Below are 16,643 nucleotides of genomic sequence, written 5' to 3' on the forward strand. Positions count from 1 at the left end.
CAAGCACTCCAATATTATCATTCAATACATCTTCACACAGAATTGGGCAATAAAGAGATTTTACATAGTTCACATCAATTTAAATCCCAAGTCTATTACAATGGATGCAAATAACTCAGCTTGTTCCTGATCAGGTTATTTGAAACCACTTCTTACAAAGCCGTCAAGTCTTCATTGACAGAATTTAATAAAAGGAAGAAAGTTGATCTGGTATTGCAGTAATTCCACAGCTAAAAGTTTGAGATGGCAACAGACAAATCCAGACTACACTGTGGAGTTAGAGCTGCAATTCCACTCAGTACATTTATACTGACATTACTTAAACATTTGTAAATCTTCCCGATTCCACTCTGTTAAATATTTCAGGTAGATTTTACAAAAAAAAGGTGCTCGGAGTGGTGAATAAAATTATGAATGCCTTTTAACCTGGAATCTACACAGTGGAGACCTGGTATCAAACATAACCTTATAGCTATAAGTTACAGAAGGAAATATTGGGGGGGGGGGGGGGGGGGTGGGTAATAAAATGTCAAGCTCTTTAAAAAAAATTACTATTTGTTTATCCGGCTTGCTTTCATAAGGCTGAATGAAGGAACAAATCAAAATTCTGAGCTACAGATGAAGGTTAAATTTAATCAGCAACATTAGGGAACATCTGTGGTTGCTTGGTCACTATTCAAGAGGGCCTGTATTTCCAGTCTGTCTGCATTCCTACCCTCAAACTACCACCACCCTTTTCACATCACCCCAAAAGAAAATTAGTTAATATAGAAATCAAATAAAATCAACTGACACACAATGTTGGGAAGCAATGAGAAACACTGTATAATCTTTAAATTACATGCCACCAAGTTTTGCAAGTACAATAGAACATGTACAAATATTTCAATGAAGATGTTATATAGATACAGCTATTGGTCAATACCAGGAAAATTAAACTCAAAAAAGTTTTGCTTTGTCAATGAAATTATATTTTCAGTGTACCCAACAGATTTAACAACTGGTGAGCTGTGCTTATACCAGGCTGTCGATAAATTTATTGTTAAAGGGACAAAAGGAGTTCTAATGGGCTCAGGTCACTTAGTGATTCATATGAATTTCCAGGATTTATAGAGTCTAGACAGCACCAGAGTTTGGGACTGAACCCAGATCACTGGAGCCAAGGCAGCAGCTTGAATAGGTGCAACACTGTACTTTTCTACACAGTGCTTATCTATACATCCTTCCAGACAAGTATTCCACATTTATTTCTGCCATATTCTAGGAATGATCTTCAACTCTAAGCTATTCTACTGGCCTTAATGGTGGACAAATGCCAAGGATAAGAGATTACAATATTGGTATGGAAAAAAGCACAATTATAAAGCAGAAGGCTGTGTTTTGATGCCTCAAATAGTAACTTACTGTCATCATGTAATCCTGAAGGAGTTCAGCTGCAGAAGCACTCAGTTCACTTTCACTGACATTTTTTATTTGAGGAGATGGTAAAGTTGAAGATGGTGAATTTCCTCCAGTATCAGATCCCTGAAAGGACCTGCATGAACAAAGGTAAACAGCCTATTTGCAAGTTGCAGCCAAAAAACACCTCAATTCAAAAATTAATTTATACATCAAAGACTACATTTGACATTGCAAAATAAATAGTTACGTTTCTTTAATTTATTTTCAACATGCATATAATATTCAGGGCTAGGATTTATTGCCCAGCCCTAATTGCCCACAAGGAGCTAGTGCCAAGTTAAACTGCTACAGTCCTTTGGGTGAAGGAGCTCCTACGGAATTGCTAAGGAATTCCAGGTTTTAGAAAATACTTTAACACTTTGCTAGATTTAAGTTATGGTGTGTGAATTGGGATGGAAAGTTGCAGGTGGTAGTATTCTCATGTTCTTCCTTCCCCTATCGCTTTTGATGGCAAAGTCATTGGTTTGAGGGGCTGTTTGATAATGTAGTACATTTTATGAATGGTACAGATGGTACCCATTTGTGCACCAATGCATGAGGAAACAAATGAGGTGCTAATCAAATAAGTTGTTTTGTCCCCGATTGAGTTAGTTTTCAGTTATTATAGCGATATCCACCCACCTTACTCCTGACTTCTGCACTATAGGTAGTGAAAAGGTTTTGGGGAGCCAAAAGGTGGGCTAATGCTGCAGAATACTAAGTCTCTGACTTGCACATATTATATTGTTTATGCTACTGGTCTAGTGAAGTCTCAGGTCAATAGTGATGCCCAGAATGCTGCTGCTGGGATAAGAATATCTTAGTACAATTAAACAAGGCAATGGCAAGAGCACAACTGTAATACTGTGTAAAATTTTGATTTATACAGAAATGCTTGAGGAAAAATTGACAAGGGCCTCCATTCTCTCGTCATGGTTTTTTTTAAAAAAGAGGGACATCAGGGGCAATGTCTTTACACAAAAGGTGGTGCGTATTTGAAATGAGCTGCCAGGAATAGTCACTGAAGCAGGCATATTAGCAACTTTTAAAAGCCATCTAGACAAATACATGGATAGGAGAGGTTTAGAGTGCTATGGGTCAAACACAGGCAGATGGGACCAACTTGTTGGGCAACACAGTTGGCATGGACAAATTGGACCAAAGGGGCTGTTTCCATGCTGTAAGATACTATGACTGGTCATCTCAGTGATACAAAAGTTCTGAAGGATGTTACTTAGTTTTTTTTTACTGCCCAGCCAAGGGGGATTGCTTCCTACGACAAACCTAAGAAACAAACTCAGGATAAGCAGTATGAAATTTAGACAGTCTGGAGAAATTTCCTCACTCAGAATTGCAATTATTCCAAAATCTCTGTCCTGGAATACTGTGGATGCTCAGTCATTGAGACTTAAATTATTTGATACCTTGTTATTATTACTCAATGGTTTTAAATGAGGCATCGCAGAATGTTTTAGATAGACTGGATGATATCAGGAAAAAGATCATGGAATACCTTCATTTGCCTATGCGTATTAATAATGTTTTTTTTATATTCGAAAACAAGGGATGGAGGTTTAGAGATTCCCGAGCTAATGACATAATCCTATTATTAATAAAAGGTATTGTGGATTTAAAAGGAATAGTGACAGAATGGTGGGACTATCCTTCCAGTTTGCTGGAAATGTGGATGAGGTAATTAAGATGTATTGTATTCTGAAGTGTCTTAAACCTGTATCTTTTATTGACTTCTTGGAGATGAATTGACAATCAGGGAGGTTAGGGTTACATCAGACAACTGGAGAATCATTGAATTTGAGACCTGGACCTGAATGCCTTATAGGGGTGTCATTTTAAAAATGACCCTCAATTATATAGCCAGATAAGGATTTTTTTCTTGTTTAAAAAAATATCAGATTTTATTACAGCTTTCTTATCAAGAGTGAATGTATACCCAGTGAAGAACAATCTGGCACTGCCCAGATCCAACATAAGACATGTAGAAGTTGTGGATCTGCCATTGAGACTCTTGGCCTCATCTCAGGGAGATGTCTCTCTGTAAAACAGTCTTTTATTTATAGACTTAAGATTCTAAATTTGCTATGCCAGACTGCTTCCAAAACTGTTTTTATTGTATTTAAGGAATCACACTTTCTAAATAATTCCAGGGAACATGAATACCAGACATTAATGTTGTGCAAGGTGACAGGGCTGTAGTCATTGATGTCTGCACCTGTTTTGCAGACAAACGCTGGATACCTAGGGGCTGCCTATCTTGAGATCAAATACCCATCACCTCAAAGCAACCGTCAAGGACAATGGCAATGTTGCCACATTGAGCTTTTATGGTTTTATTTTCAGTGCGAGAAGGACCTGGTTTTCAGAAAACAGTTTTGTACTTTAGGTATTCAGAAATACAAGCTCTTTATTTCCCATGTCACCAAAATATACTTACAGGAACAATTAATATATTTAGGTTTTTTTTATGGACTTGTAATATTGATTTTTTTTCATGTTGGTTATTTTAGATGTATTTAGGAGTTTTATTACTTTATTGTTTTAATATTTGTCATAAAGGATATTTATTTTGCTCCACACATCAAATGGTAGTCTCGCAAGAGGTAACCGAGCGGTCCTGATTTTGGTCCCAGTGGGAATTCTCCTTGCTGGTGTCTTGCTATTTATTATTTTAGCTGCCTGTTTCTTGTTTTAACTAGAGTAGGTCACACCACAACCCAGCTACTTGAAAACTCAAAATAGGAAGCAATCACTAGCCAAATGTCTCATCATGTAACTAGTGATGTGCATGAATGGACGAATGTGATTCCCACTGTTCCTACCATCTCGCAAAACCACAGCTATGGGAATGGGCTTGGCAGTCAGTGAGGAAGGACGATTCTGTTGAGCTTGACTCTAGTTTGGTGTTCTGAAGAGACACTAGGTGCAGAAGTATATTCTAGTCTAAGAATGATGGATTTAGGAATCCAGGGGAACTTGAGATGGGACTTAAAGTGAAATGATGATCACCAAATTTCTGTGCTTAACTATGCACTTGTCATAGACACTGCTGTCATGATTTTTCTGCATAATGTCTATAATTTACAGTGAGCAATAAGCTTACAAAAAGAATTCAGTAAATATTTGAAGGGGAAAATTTCACAGGCTATCAGAGAAGTGCTGGAAAGCAGAATTAATTGGATAGCTCTTTCAAACAGCTGGCACAGGATGTGACAAACCACTACAGGTATAGAAGTATCAAATGAGTAATTTGACAGATGCACCAAGGTGTTGTAGTCAGTAGTAGTGTTCCCGATCATGCTGTAGTTTGGTCACCCCGATTGCAGTAAAATCTCTTGCTGCATTCTTGAAGCAAATTTATAGTACCCCTACCAACCTTACTTATATAACAGACAACTGAACCAAAGTTCTTTTGATATGGATAGTTCAATTAACAGTCTTTAACAGAACCTCTGAAGAGAGGAAAGACAGCAAGGCAATGTGCATTGTAATGGGTAACTTGAACTGCTCACTTGTTTTTCCTTAGAGTTAGCACACAATCCACATTCAATTATGAATGGTGATAAACTAACACAAGGAAACTCTCCAATTAAGCATGGAAATGTTTAAGCACAGCATGCAAGTGCAAAAGGCTGAGGTGTTGCCATTCATCTTCAGCCAAAAATGCTGAACAGCTGATTCCTTTCTGCTGGAGGGCTCAGCATTACAGAAGCCAGTCTGGTAAAATTGAAGTAAATGAGAATTGAGCCAAAAAATACGTTTTACTGGCTGTAATCAAAAGTAGCACTAAAGGGGGTTCGTTTGTTGGCAGATCATTTCACTTTCAGAATATTCCAGAAATTCTTCATAGTCATGCCTCAGGCCCAACCACATTTCATCTTGTGGGAGAGAAAGTAGGGATATTTGCAGACAGCTGCAGAATGATTGGTTTCATTCTCAACTCAGGTGAAGCAGTCCATAACCACCTACAGGTAAGACCTGAGAAAATAATTGGGCATAGACTGATGGGAAACAATTTGGCACCAAATAAATGCAAGGTAATGACCATTTCCAACAGGAGTTCAATCATCTGCTATTAATATTCAAAGGCATTTCTATCACTGAACCCTCCTCTACTACCATCCTACAGGTTGCCAAAAACCCAGAGGCCACATAAATAATTTGGCCACAAGAACAAGTCGAAGCACATCTACCTAGTGATGCTGCCACATCCCAAAGGCTTCCAAAATCTGCATGGGATAGAATTGCAGTAGACCCATGATATTACCATCACCTACTTCCCATTCAAATCATACATCACCCCAGCTAAGAAATGTTATGTCAAAATGCTAAAATTCCTTGCATCATAAAAGTGAGGGTGGATTGGTAGAGGTCAAGAAACCATTTCACCACCACCTTGAAAAGGCAGATAGGGGCAGAAGTTAAATAGCAGCCTTTACTGTGATGGCACAGAATTTAAAAATGCAGAAGTCAGTTAATTTGAATGCAGAAGTAAAACAATGCCTCAGAATCTTAACATCTTTACTACTAAAGAACAAGTAGTGCAATTTCCTCTTAACATTGCCAGAGTGCCAAACACGGCTTAGGATAAAACAGCTTGACAATTTAGTTAATTAATGTGATTTTAAATACAGAAACATGAAATTATACTTACTTCCCATATTATTAAATGTTGAGGGATATAGTAAGGCAGATACTTACAAATTACTAATTTCTGCATCATACGGCTCTTTAACATCTGCTTTACTTGAAGAATCATCTGTTTCCAAAAGAAGTATTAAACTGAGTGCAAGGAACATGCATGCCCGAAGCCAAAAAATTTAAATCAGAGCTCCATAAAATTGCAGTCATAGAACACTATAGCACAGTACAAGCCCTTCGGTCCACAATGTTGTGCTGACATTTTATCCTGCTCTAAGATCTATTTAACCCTTCCCTCCCACATAGCCCCCTATTTTTCTATCATTCATATGCCTATCTAAGAGTCTCTTAAATGTCCCTAATATATCTGCCCCTACAACCTCTGCAGGCAGTGCATTCCACACACCCACTCTTTAAAAACTTACCCGACATCCCCCTTATACCTTCCCCCAATCACCCTAAAATTATGTCCCCTTAAGTTAGCCATTGTCGCATTGTCATGAGACTACTCCTTTTTGTCTGTCATCAAATTTGTTTTAGTAAATTTAGAATCAGTAAAATACAGAGTTGAAACAAAAAATGCACAATAATAAATATTTGGTTTTATCTGCCAGGCAAGACAGTTATTTGAAATAAAGCTACTATTTGCAATAGTGAACATGTTTGTTAGATTTCAGCTTGGCAAACTACTTTCTCATTGTAAAAAGAATCACTGCAATGACACAAAGTGGTTCTATAAAGGCTCCCTTGAGGGTTAGGAGTTTAATTTTTATTCCATGTTTGATTTTGTACCAAGTTCAGTTCTGGTCCACACAATGCATCAACTTGTAGCTGAGGGGAAATACTTCTCAGCTGTACCACAATGAGCTGGCAAAGAGGGGCAAAGAGACATGGGGACAAGATGCAAAGAGCACAAAACTGCCCAGTAACTACTAGATTACTTTGCAAACTTAGTGAAAACCGAGAAGGTTTAGCTTCAAGATCTTGAAGAGACCTGGTCTGTTCACTATAAGTTTAAGTGGTGATAGAACAGACTGAATGCTACTGAATTAAATGGGGAGAAGCTGTTTCACAAGGATGGTGAGTCAACCCAGATGGTAGTCAGGTGAGAATAAGGGCAGAGCTGGCAGAAGTCACAACTATAATGACCAAATTCTCATGGCTGTGTTAGACAATAGTTCCCAAAAACTACATTTCATGAAGATTTAGTGCTTTTGTAAATTCTACACAAGTCAAAACATTTCAGTTTTCACCCTCCAAGTACTTCTTTGCTGAAAGCATTATCTACTTAATTCCATTTGCCTTCAATGGACTAAGCGTGGGTAAAAATCAACATTTCATTCAAGTAGGTAGAATTTTAATTACATTGATAAAGATTAGAATAAAAATCCTAAACTTACTGCCAACCCCATAAAACAACAAAGTTACCTACCACTGTATATGGACATGGGCTTAGTTGGGGTAGAAGCACCATCAAATATTGCTCTATCCAAAAAGTCTATTGTGGACTCTGTGTAAACAACTTGGAAGACTTGACTAAGAAGGGAACAGAGTTCTTCTGCAGCTGCCTGCAAAAAAAAATACACACTAATAATCGAGTTAATTCAAAAGCAAGAGTAATGAAAAGTGTAGAAAATTACACCCACATGATGCAAGCTTATTCTTTATACCACTGTGGGGGAAAATAACTTGTGCTGAGAGAAAGATTTTATCTAAAATTCTAGGAATAAATGAGTAGATCACTTCTGTTTCAACTTCAAAAGGAGCTTATTCTACCAACAGAAACTGGTTTGGGGCTTCCAAACTTAATTTCACACAAAACCCTTCAGCAAAATTGAAGTGCTGTATATAGTCACTGGCTGGATTTGAACTCAAATCCCAAGATGATGGCCCGTATACCCAAATGCCTAAACCAAATAAAGACTTAATAGGGGGAAAATATACATTGCATGGCCTGATGAACCATACCCAAATCAGCAGTTTTCTCAGGACTAACAAAGTATCAAATAGGATTTACAACCCTCAATGAAAAGAGGTGATCTTTGAAAAGAGGAGAGTTTCTGTCAAGTGCTTGTGACTTTTACCTTCAAGAGTCTAAACGAGGCACATTTGCAAATTGTCGCCAGTTGATAGGCTTAGTAACAGCAGCAAATAAGGGGAAAGCAGGTATAAGCAGAGCAGCCATTGTTGCAGTGGACCAGTGTTAGAGTGGGGTATTGAGGCTTTGGCTCAGGAGGCTTCAGTAAAAGGAGGCAAAGGTAAGTCTTTGTTAAGTTCCTTTCTTTCTTGCTTTGGTGTTTCCTTTAGTGCCAGGCCAGAGTAGTGAGAATGGCTCCAGGGTCAGTGGTGTGTTCAGCTTGAGATGTGGGAGTTCTGGGAGACATCCAGTCTCCTTGATAACTACATCTGCATGAGGTGCATCCAGCTGCAGCTCCTTACAGACCACGTTAGGGAACTGGAGCTGCAGCTGGACAACCTTCAGCTCCTATGGGATAACAAGATATTCATAGATAAGAGCTACAGGGACGGAGGTCAGACAGGTAGTGCAGAGTACCCGTGGCCATTCTCCTCAATAACAGGTATACCACTTCGGATACGGGGGGGGGTTAGGTGGTACAACCTACCAGGGGAAAACTGCAGTGACCAGGTCTCTGGCACTAAGCCTGATCATGTGATGCAGAAGGGAAAGGGGGGTGGGAGAGAGAAGAGAACGGCAGTAGTGATAGGGGATTCCATAGCAAAGGTGGCAGACAAAGATTCTGTGGACGTGAAAGACTTCCAAATGGTATGCTGCCTCCCAGGTGCCAGGGACATCTCGGATCAGGTCCACAGCATTCTGAAGGGGGAGGGTGAACAGCCAGAGGTCAAGGTACATATTGGTACCAATGACATAGGTAGGAAAAGAGACAAGGCCCTGAAGAGGGAATACAGGGAGCTGGGTAGGAAGCTGAAAAGCAGGACCTCAAGGGTAGTAATCTCTGGATTGCTGCACCAGTGAGGGCAAGAATAGGATGATTTTGGCAGATGAATGCATGGCTAAGGAATTGGTGCAGGGGGCAGGGTTTCAGATTTGATGATCATTGGGATCTCTTCTGGGGAAGGTACAACCTGTACGAAAGGGATGGGTTACACCCGAACCAGAGGGGGACCAATATTCTTGCGGGCAGGTTTGCTAGAACTGTTGGGGAGGGTTTAAACTAGTTTGGCAGGGGGATGGGAACCGGAGTGATAGGTCAGAGGTTGGTGCATTTAGTGCACAAGTAGATGCAGAGCATATAAAGACTGAGGAAGGATAGGCAGTTGAAAGGGCAAAATTGCAGTCAGTTGGATGGGCTGAAGTGTGTCTACTTTAATGTGAGAAATATCAGGAACAAGGCTGATGAACTTAGAGCATAGGTAAGTACATGGAACTATGACGTGGTGGCCATTACAGAGACTTGGCTGTTGCAAGGGCAGGAATGGCTGCAGGATATTCTGGGGTTTAGATGTTTCAAAAGGGACAGGGATGGAGGTAAGAGGTGGGGGAGTGGCATTGCTGATCAGGGACAGTGTCACAGCTGTAGAAAGGGAGGATGTCCTGGAGAGATTGTCCACTGAGTCAGTGTGGGTGGAAGTCAGAAACAGGAAGGGAGTGATCACTCTATTGGAGTATTCTACAGACCCCCCCCCAATAGCAATAGAGACAAACAGATCAGGAGGCAGATTTGAGAGGTGCAAAAATAACAGGGTTGTCGTCATGGGTGATTTCAACTTCCCTAATAATGACTGGCACCTCCTTAGTGTAAAGGGGATAGACGGCACAGTTTGTTAGGTGTGTCCAGGAAGGATTCCTGACACAGTATGTGGACAGACTGACTAGAGGAGAGGCCATTCTGGACGTGGTACTAGGCAATGAGCCTGATCAGGTTTCAGATCTCTCAGTGGGAGAGCATTTTAGAGATAGTGACCATAACTGGACTTTTATCATAGCCTTGGAGCAGGATAGGAGCAGACGATATGGGGAAGTATCTAACTGGGAGAGGGGGAATTATGATGCTATTAGGTGTAAATTGGGAACAGATGTTCTTGGGGAAGTGCAGTGGAAATGTGGAGGTTGTTCAGGGAGTACTTGCATGGGGTTCTGGATAGGTTTGTCCCATTGAAGCAGGATAAGGATGGCAGAGTGAAGAAACTGTGATTGACAAGAGATGTAGAATATTTTGTCAAGAGGAAGAAAGCTTACCTGAGGTTTAGAAAGCATGGATCAGACAGGGCTCTGGAGGGTTGCAAGGTAGCCAGGAGGGAGCTTAAGAATGGACTTAGGAGAGCTAGAAGGGGGCATGAGAAGTTCTTGGCAAGTAGGATTAAGAAAAACCCCAAAGTGTTCTACACATGTGAATAAGAGGATGACTAGAGTGAGGATAGACTGATCAGGGATAAAAGAGGAAACATGCCTGGAGTCGAAAGAGGTATGGGAGGTCCTTAATGAATACTTTGCTTCAGTATTCACCAGTGAGAGAGCTTAACATTTGAAGATGGCGTACAACAGGGTGATATGCTAGGGCATGTCGATATGAGGAAAGAGGATGTGCTGGAACTTTTGAAAAACATTATGATAGACAAGTCACTGGAGCCAGATAGGATATGTCCAAGGTTATTATGGGAAGCAAGGGATGAGACCGCTGTGCCTTTGGCGATGATCTTAAAATATCTTTGTCACATGTACACTGAAACAGTGAAATGCATTTTTTGTGTAGCATGTTCTGGGGGCAGCCCGCTTCTGGTGCCAATATAGCATGCCCACTCCTTCCTAACCCGTACGTCTTTGGAATGTGGGAGGAAACCAGAGCACCCGGAGGAAACCCACGCAGACACAGGGAGAACATACAAATTTCTTACAGACAGGGGCCAGAATTGAACTGGCACTGGAAAAGTGTTATGTTAACCACTACACTATTGTGCCTGCCCTTTGCGTTCTCACTGATCACAGGAGTAGTGCCAGATGATTGGAGGGTGACAAATGTTGTTCTTTTGTTTAAGAAAGGGAGTGGGGATAACCCTGGGAGTTAGACCAGTGAGTCTTACTTCAGCAGTGGGAAAATTACTGGACAAGATTCTTGGACAGGACTTATGGGCATTTGGAGAAGCATAGGTTGATTAGGGACAGTCAGCATAGCTTTGAGGGGCAGGTCATGCCTTAAGTCTGATTGAATTCTTTGAGGATGTGACAAAGCACACTGATGAAGGTAGAATAGTGGATGTGGTGTATATGGATTTTAGTAAGGCGTCTGATAAGGTTCCTCATGGAAGGCTCATTCAGAAAGTCAGGAGGCATGGGATCCAGGGAAGCTTGTCTGTGTGGATTCACAATTGGCTCACTCAGAAGACAGAGGGCAGTGGTAGATGGAGCATATTCTGCCTGGAGGTCACTGACCAGTGGAGTTCCACAGGGATCTGTTCTAGGACCCTTAGTCTGATTTTTTAATAAATGACTTGGATGGGGATATAGAAGGGTGGGTTAATAAGTTGGTCGATGATAAAGGCTGGTGGTGTTGTAGCTAGTGTAGAAGGTTGCTGTAGATTACAACAGGATATTGATAGAATGCAAACCTGGGCTGAGAAGTGGCAGGTGGAGTTCAACCCGGATAAGTGCGAAGTGATACACTTCAGAAGATTGAATTTGAAGGCAGGTTAATGGCAGGACTCTACTGTGTGGAGGAACAGAGGGATCTTGGGGTCCACTTCCATAGATCCCTCAAGGTTGCTGCACAGGTCAATAGGGTTAAGAAGGCATGTGGTGTGTTGGCCTTCATTAGTCGGGGTATTGAGTTCAGAAGCTGTGAGGTAATGTTGCAGCTCTATAGAGCTCTGGTTAGATCACACGGAGTATTGTGTTCAGTTCTGGTCGCCTCATTATAGGATGTGGAAGCTTTAGAGATTTACCAGGATGCTGCCCGGATTGGAGAGCATGTCTTATGAGGATAAGTTGAGTGGGCTAGGGCTTTTTGGAGAGAAGGATGAGAGGTGACTTGCTAGAGGTGTACAAGAGGCATATATCAAGTGGGCAGTCAGAGACTTTTTCCCCAGGGAAAAAATGGCTAACACGAGGGGGCATAATTTTAAGATTTGGAGGAAGATACAAGGGGATGTCAGAGGTAAGTTTTTTTTATTAACACAGAGTGGTGGGTGCGTAGAACACACTGCCAGCAGAGGTTGTGGGGGTGGATACATTAGGGACATTTAATGACATGAATGGTAGAAATGGAGGGCTATGTGAGGGAAGGATTAGATAGACATCAGAGCAGGATAAAATGTTTGGTACAACATTGTGGGCCAAAGGGCATGTACCGTGCTGTTATGTTCTATGTTCAATTGATTAACAGCAAATGTCCAAGAAATATTCTCACGATTGAGAGATACAAACTTCAGGAAACTGCTATAACTGACCACTTTTGCAGGTTTCTATGGACTGTTGGCCAGAATGCAGTCTTTTAAACAATAAGAGGAAGCTATGCAAAGAAAAAATGTCCTCTTATTTTCTCCCTCTGATGTGTGAATGTTTGAATGAAATAAAAAGTAGCTTCTAATTTGAGAAAGTTAGATCATGTGATGGAGCCAAAATTGAGTTACCAACCACTGCAAACCAAAATTGGAACAGCCAAACCCTTTGAAGAGTGGTGCTGCAAGTATCATTATCATTTATGAGATAATCGTTTTACTCATTTTTATGCAATTCATCAAGTTAATAAAACTGAAAACTTCTTACTTTATTTTCTACGACAACAACGACTAGACTACATGCTTCCATGGTTCCAGCTCTACTTTCTGATGCCTGTAATTTAGTGAAACCTTCAGTGCTCTGATTGGTTGAATTCCCAGAGTCGCTGGCTGAAAGAAAGCACCAACAATGAAAAGTTTTATAATGTCTGCCACAGCCTTAAGATGTTGGAATGCAATTGAAATGCAATATATTGAACAGGTGCACTGCTGTTTTTAAGACAAGGAATTCACAGCTTGAACTAATGATACAAAGACTGGTGCACAAATCTAACCATGGCTGTTGAAACTAAAATTCATTAATCTTGGAAGAAAAATCCACTTTCAGTAATGGTGACCACAAAACTAAATTTCATTGCCTGTCATTCAGGGAACAAACCCTGCAACCTTTACTTGATCTGCCGACCTATGACCTCAAACCCACAGCAAAAAGGTCAACTCTTAACTGCACTGTAAAAAAGAAATTTCATTTCAAGAATTAAGAATGGCCGATGAATGCTGTCCTTGTCAGCAACACCCAAATCTACAAGAAACATGGCATTTAATTTGCAGTGCAGCATGGTGACAATGGTTTGATATCCATTTCCTTTAAAAATTACATTGGAGGAATGAAATGTTGGCAAGGTCATCAGAACTTTGACTTTTTGAAGAGTGCAAGAAGACATTAAAGATGTTAGAAAGAATCTCTGTTCAATGTCTGGATCTAAAAACTACATCTTTATGACGCAACACTGCAGAATCTACCTGGATTATTTGCTCAAGTCCCTATCTGCAGCCCAAATTCACAAATGTAAATCAGAGGTGAAGCGTGCTACTATATCTTGCCTCCAAGTCAGAAGATTTTGCTTTTGGAGGGGGTGGGGGGGAAATGAGAGTTCATCTGGAGTGCACAATCCAGGCCAGCACTCTATTACAATACTCAGTGCATATTAGACTCAAGTAAAAACAGATCAGACAACATCTGTGGAAAGAAACAATTCAAGTTTATCAGAACTGATGTGACTCTTCATTGAACTGGTACACAAGACTAGTGTACAGAGGCATTGTATCAGCCTTATAGACAAAGAAGAACTCAAAGGAGGCAGCAACAATGGACAAATCAATACCCCAGCTGTTAATCCTTTGTCAGAACCAAGTATGAGGGTAGCATGCTGCTCAGTATGTTTTTAAGGCTTACATAATCAATTTTCCATTCAGGAAAAAGTTGCAATCAAAACTTGTGTAGGTGGTGGAATATATTCTTTTCACATTCATATTCTGTTCAACATCCAATGCTATCTATAACAAAGATGTCATTTATCACTATTCAATTGAGGCACAAAGGTAGCTTGTTTATTCCTTTTAATATTAAAGTCTTAAAGACTTGGAAGACCACACAACTTAAGTGGCCATCTCCAAATTAGCGCCATTAACCTTTCTGTACCTATTGACTGCTATCAACAGTGGCTTTTGGTGAACAATCAGACAATTCGTATGGCCTTTCGTGAATCCTATATTAATGCCCTTTAGAATATCCACTCTAGTCTAATATTCTTATCTGTTAGAAAATGTGCAAAGTTTCCCCCAAGTATTTTTTGTTCCAAACAAAGTCAAATCAAACCTACTCATACCAATAACATGCTCACTCATGTTTTTGTTCAATCAGGATATTAGAGAGACAAAAAGTGAGGAGAGAATATCTGACAAATGCTGCCTTGATGTCAATGTCTCAAACTGGCTTTTAAAACTCATTTGGGTTTGGGGGAAACTTTGTTGATGGAACTACACATGCAGGAAAAAGAATCACAAGTTTCTCTCAGCAAGAGTAGTACTGTAATAGGCCAAAAATTGTTAAGTATGCAAAATGTTTCCTTAAAATACTCATTCCATTTATTTGAATTAGTTAGCTTATCATAACAAATCTCAAGCTACATGAAAAAGCACAAATATAAAATCCCAGATTTGTTATATTACAAAAATTGTACCAAGTAGCAAGAATTAACTGAGGATTTCCTCCAAAAACACAGGACTTACCAGTTTTAAAAATGACCAGATGAAGGGAATCATCTCGAATATAAGAGACTGCTGCAATATCATGGATTGGAACTCTAAGGATGATATCTTCTCCATCCCGCCACACCAATTTAATATTGTATGCAGACACAGTAATTACTGCATCTTGTTCTTGTGTTAGTGGTCCTGGGAGTTGATGTGCCCTCTAAATGAGATGGTAAATGAGATTGTTTACTTTAAGCAGAAAACTAAAATTTGATTGATCGAGTTATCAGTCAAATATCAAGTTAGCAGTTAAGCACAGGCATACTTGTAAATCTGACTTTATCAACTTCATACCAGCTCAAATGTTAAAACTACATAACATTGATATTCCAATAAACTGCTTATTTTTGAGAATTCCAATGCAGAGCCTCAAAAAAATGTTTATAGTCTTATACAATCTGTGCCTAAAGTCGTTAGCAGGCAATGAAGAGAAACAAAGGACTGCAGATGCTGGAATCTAGATGAAAAACACCGATACTGGAGGAACTCAATAGGCCAGGCAGCATCCGTGGAGAAAAGCAGGCGGTCAAATTTTGGGGTCAGGACGCTTCTTCAAGACTGAAGGTAGGAAAAGGGGAAGCCCAATATATAGGAGGGAAAAGCAGAGCAGTGATAGGTGGACAAAAGAGGGGAGAAAGGGTGGGCACAAGGTGGTTATAGGTAGATGCAGGTGAGAGAGTGATAGGCAGTTACAGGGGAGGAGGGGAGAGCAGATCCACCAGGAGATGGGTCAAAGGCAAGGACAGGAGGGGGGGGGGGGGGGTAGAAAAAGAGGCTAGGAAAGGAAAGAAAAGCAGCATGGTTTGGGGGGGGGGGGGGGGGGGGGGGAAGAGTATGGATTACTTAAAGTGTGAGAATTCAGTGTTCATGCCATTAGGCTGCAAGGTTCCAAGATGGAAAATGAGGTGCTGTTCAGTTTGTGCTCGGAATTCTCCTGGCAGTGGAGGAATCTGGGGACTGACATATCTGTAATAGTGTGGGAGGGGGAGTTGAAGTGACTGGCAACAGATGTAGATTGCAGTTACAGAGAGCACAGGAGTTCTGTGAAACGATCACTTATTCTGTGTTTGGTCTCAATGTAGAGGAGGCCACACTTGAAGCACCAAATACAGTAGATGATATTAAGGGAGGTGCAGGTGAATCTGTCTCACCTGAAAGGACTGTTTGGGTCCCTGGAGTGGGAGCAGCATGGGTGGGGGGAGTGAACTAGGGAGTCACGGAGAGCACAGTCCCTGCAAAAGGCAGAAAGGGGTGGGGAGGGGAAGATATTCTTGGTAGTGGGGTCCTGTTGGAGATGGCAGAAGTGACAGAGAATGATGTGTTGGATATGTCAGCTGGTAGGATGAAATGCAAGAACAAGGGGGACCTTATCCCTATTGGGACTGGGAGGGGAGGGGGTGAGAATGGAGGTGCGGGAAATGGCAGAGATACAGGTGCGAGCTCTCTACCACAGTGGGGGGGAAGCCACAGTTAGAAAAAGTTGGACATCTTGAATGTCCTGAATTGGAAAGCCTCAGCATGGGAGCAGATGCAGTGGAGGCAGAGAAATTGAGAAAAAGGGATCATGTCCTTGAAAAGAGAGGGTGGGAGGAGCTGTAATCGAAGCAGCTGTGGGCAACAGTGGGTTTGTAGAAGACAGTGGATAAGGAATCTCCTGAGATGGAAAGATCAAGGAGATAGAGAGGTGTCAGATAATCCAAGGGAATTGCAGAGCAGGGTGAAAACTTGTGGTGAAATTTACAAAACTGTCGAGT

General features: G+C 40.8%; 1 protein-coding gene across 2 annotated transcripts in view; it reads right to left on the reverse strand.

The window, feature by feature from the left end:
- The window catches only part of ccm2 (CCM2 scaffold protein), a 59,376-nt gene that overhangs the window by 10,643 nt on the left and 32,090 nt on the right, over window positions 1-16,643 (reverse strand). For both annotated transcript variants that reach the window (XM_052025143.1, XM_052025144.1), the window contains exons 4-8: window positions 14,866-15,049; window positions 12,842-12,963; window positions 7,529-7,664; window positions 6,157-6,214; window positions 1,405-1,534 (exon numbers count right to left, since the gene is read on the reverse strand). In XM_052025143.1, coding sequence (XP_051881103.1) covers window positions 1,405-1,534; window positions 6,157-6,214; window positions 7,529-7,664; window positions 12,842-12,963; window positions 14,866-15,049 — 630 coding nt within the window. The remainder of the gene's footprint in view (window positions 1-1,404; window positions 1,535-6,156; window positions 6,215-7,528; window positions 7,665-12,841; window positions 12,964-14,865; window positions 15,050-16,643) is intronic.

The sequence above is a fragment of the Pristis pectinata genome, chromosome 10, assembly GCF_009764475.1.
Source record: "Pristis pectinata isolate sPriPec2 chromosome 10, sPriPec2.1.pri, whole genome shotgun sequence".
Taxonomy (NCBI): Eukaryota; Metazoa; Chordata; class Chondrichthyes; order Rhinopristiformes; family Pristidae; genus Pristis; species Pristis pectinata.